The 2,173-nt window shown below is 51.4% G+C and overlaps 1 protein-coding gene across 1 annotated transcript in view; it reads left to right on the top strand.

Moving 5' to 3' along the window:
* The first annotated feature begins 1,635 nt into the window (after window positions 1-1,635).
* The window catches only part of DIEXF (digestive organ expansion factor homolog (zebrafish)), a 16,756-nt gene continuing 16,218 nt past the window's right edge, over window positions 1,636-2,173 (top strand). The window contains exon 1 of the mRNA XM_009330206.1: window positions 1,636-2,002. Within this exon, the coding sequence (XP_009328481.1) occupies window positions 1,636-2,002 (367 nt within the window). The remainder of the gene's footprint in view (window positions 2,003-2,173) is intronic.

Raw genomic sequence — 2,173 nt, forward strand, 5'->3', positions numbered from 1 at the left:
CTGTAGAAGCCAGTAAGAAACAATTACTGCAACATACAAATAAACTTCCTTTTTCACACTTCTGACAGAGGTAGGATTGACTGGCGGCGTTTTTCCTCTTACAGAGCGTGACTGTCAACTCCACAAAAAAACTGGTAGTCAGAAAGAGTTTATTTTAGTCTGTGTTGTTACACAATGTGTTGGCTTTGACGGAGCCTAGTAAGGAAATTTCTCCTGCTGGGCCACAGCTCAACATACAAATAAACTTCCTTTTTCACACTTCTGACAGAGGTAGGATTGACTGGCGGCGTTTTTCCTCTTACAGAGCGTGACTGTCAACTCCACAAAAAAACTGGTAGTCAGAAAGAGTTTATTTTAGTCTGTGTTGTTACACAATGTGTTGGCTTTGACGGAGCCTAGTAAGGAAATTTCTCCTGCTGGGCCACAGCTGACTACCGCTGACGTGTATCTGCCGGGGGGCTACTCGGTAAAGCAGGTCAGCAGAATGGGCTGGATTAAGACAACCTCCTCCGCCCCAGAAGGGTTCATCTGTAACGTCGGCCAGCTTTACTGGTTTTGTTGAACGGGCAGACGGTGGCATTAACAACACACAGGAGGAACTCCTGGAGGCTCCTGTGTAACTGAAGTGCAGTTAACGTGCCAAATCCGTGGATGCCCTCGAGTCAAGACGGACTACCTAGGAGCTACAGCCACCAACTGCTAAGACATTTTTCCCCAAAATCTTCCATGCCTCCATCCTCTTTGGAATTACGTTGCTTTCACTTCGTTCTGGTACTCTTTTCTCCAGGAGATGAACAGGAATCTATTGTGCATGCTTTACCGGAGGGAAAGCAGCAGTAGACTGCAGAGTCCTGCATTAACCCCATTTACGGCCCCTCCTTCCTAAAGGTCAGAGGAGTTCCTGCTAGGTCATACAGAAACACAGGGATATAAGGAATATAAAGAACTTTAAAGCAAAGAGTTGAGTTTGAATTTAGTTTCCTATTTGACAGAATATAAGGTGGTTTCTGGGGAATTGTGTATCTGTGCACACTAAAGCACTAAACTTCACCCTTACAGCAGCGTTCAGTAAGGTTCGGCAGTAAGACGTCAGAAGATCCACAATTTAGCGTGATTTCATTTGGAGCTTTTGATTTTACCTTTTAGATTAAAGCAGTCTGAGCATGAGGGACTTCTGTTGGGCCTCCTCTTCCTCCTCCTCTAGCCTTATTGTAGAGGTTTTCCCAGAAAACCTGTAGCTTTTGGCGGAGCGCTGCAGATCGTCAGCCAGGTCGGGAAGGTGCTGTAGCCCAGGTAGGGTCTGCAGGAACGTGCCATTCGCAGTGTTCCCCTTCGTACACGGGGGATCAGTCTCTTGAGTGGGTTAGATTGCGCTTAGATTATTACCGCTTCTACATCTAAACAGACCAGAAGTCACCCTGCGTTGACCTATAATGCTGCGAGAATTAAGACAAAATTTCTTTATGTGAATAAAGCTCAGAGCTTCCTCTTAACGACCGTTCCCAGAGCAGAAATCGGAGCCCTCAGGCAGAGTCCTGGCTCGTGCAGATGCCCCGCGCTTGCCTAATAACATCCCCAAATGTATACGGGAAATATATTACGCTGACGACTGACAAGAGCTTCAAGTCGCAGTGAATGCAGCGCAAAGGGAAAAGCAGCAGGTCTTCAAAACCTCTGCTGCCCGCCCCGATTACACTCGGTACTTTGCTGGCACCCCCCCGCACCCCCCCAGGGTGGGACTACCACCACCGCTCCTTTGGCTTGCGAGGATTTGCGGAAAGCGTGAGGGAGCACGGGCCGCGGGCGGGACGGCGCTCAGGCCTGGCCAAGAGCTCTAATCCCCGGGAGCCCGAGGAAGAGGAAGGACGGCAGAGGTGCCTACTTAAGATGTCCGGTTTGCCGCGGACACCCCGATCCGCTGCCTGCGGCGCTCGCACAGCCCACCCGGCTTCCGACTGCAGCGGGAACGCGCCGCAGCCCACGGGAAGTTCTGGGTTACGGTGTGCGTTTGCGGGACGTTGTTTTGGAAACGATTCGGGACAAATAACCCCTGGCAGCGTTTTGCCCTCCCGAGCCAGGCTCGCAGGCGTAAGTACCCGCTCCTACTCCCGCCAGGGAACGCTTCCGCCTCCTCTGCCAACCGCTGGCCGGCGGCGGGGCGAGGCCCGGCTCC

The sequence above is a fragment of the Pygoscelis adeliae genome, unplaced genomic scaffold, assembly GCF_000699105.1.
Source record: "Pygoscelis adeliae isolate BGI_AS28 unplaced genomic scaffold, ASM69910v1 Scaffold308, whole genome shotgun sequence".
Classification (NCBI taxonomy): domain Eukaryota; kingdom Metazoa; phylum Chordata; class Aves; order Sphenisciformes; family Spheniscidae; genus Pygoscelis; species Pygoscelis adeliae.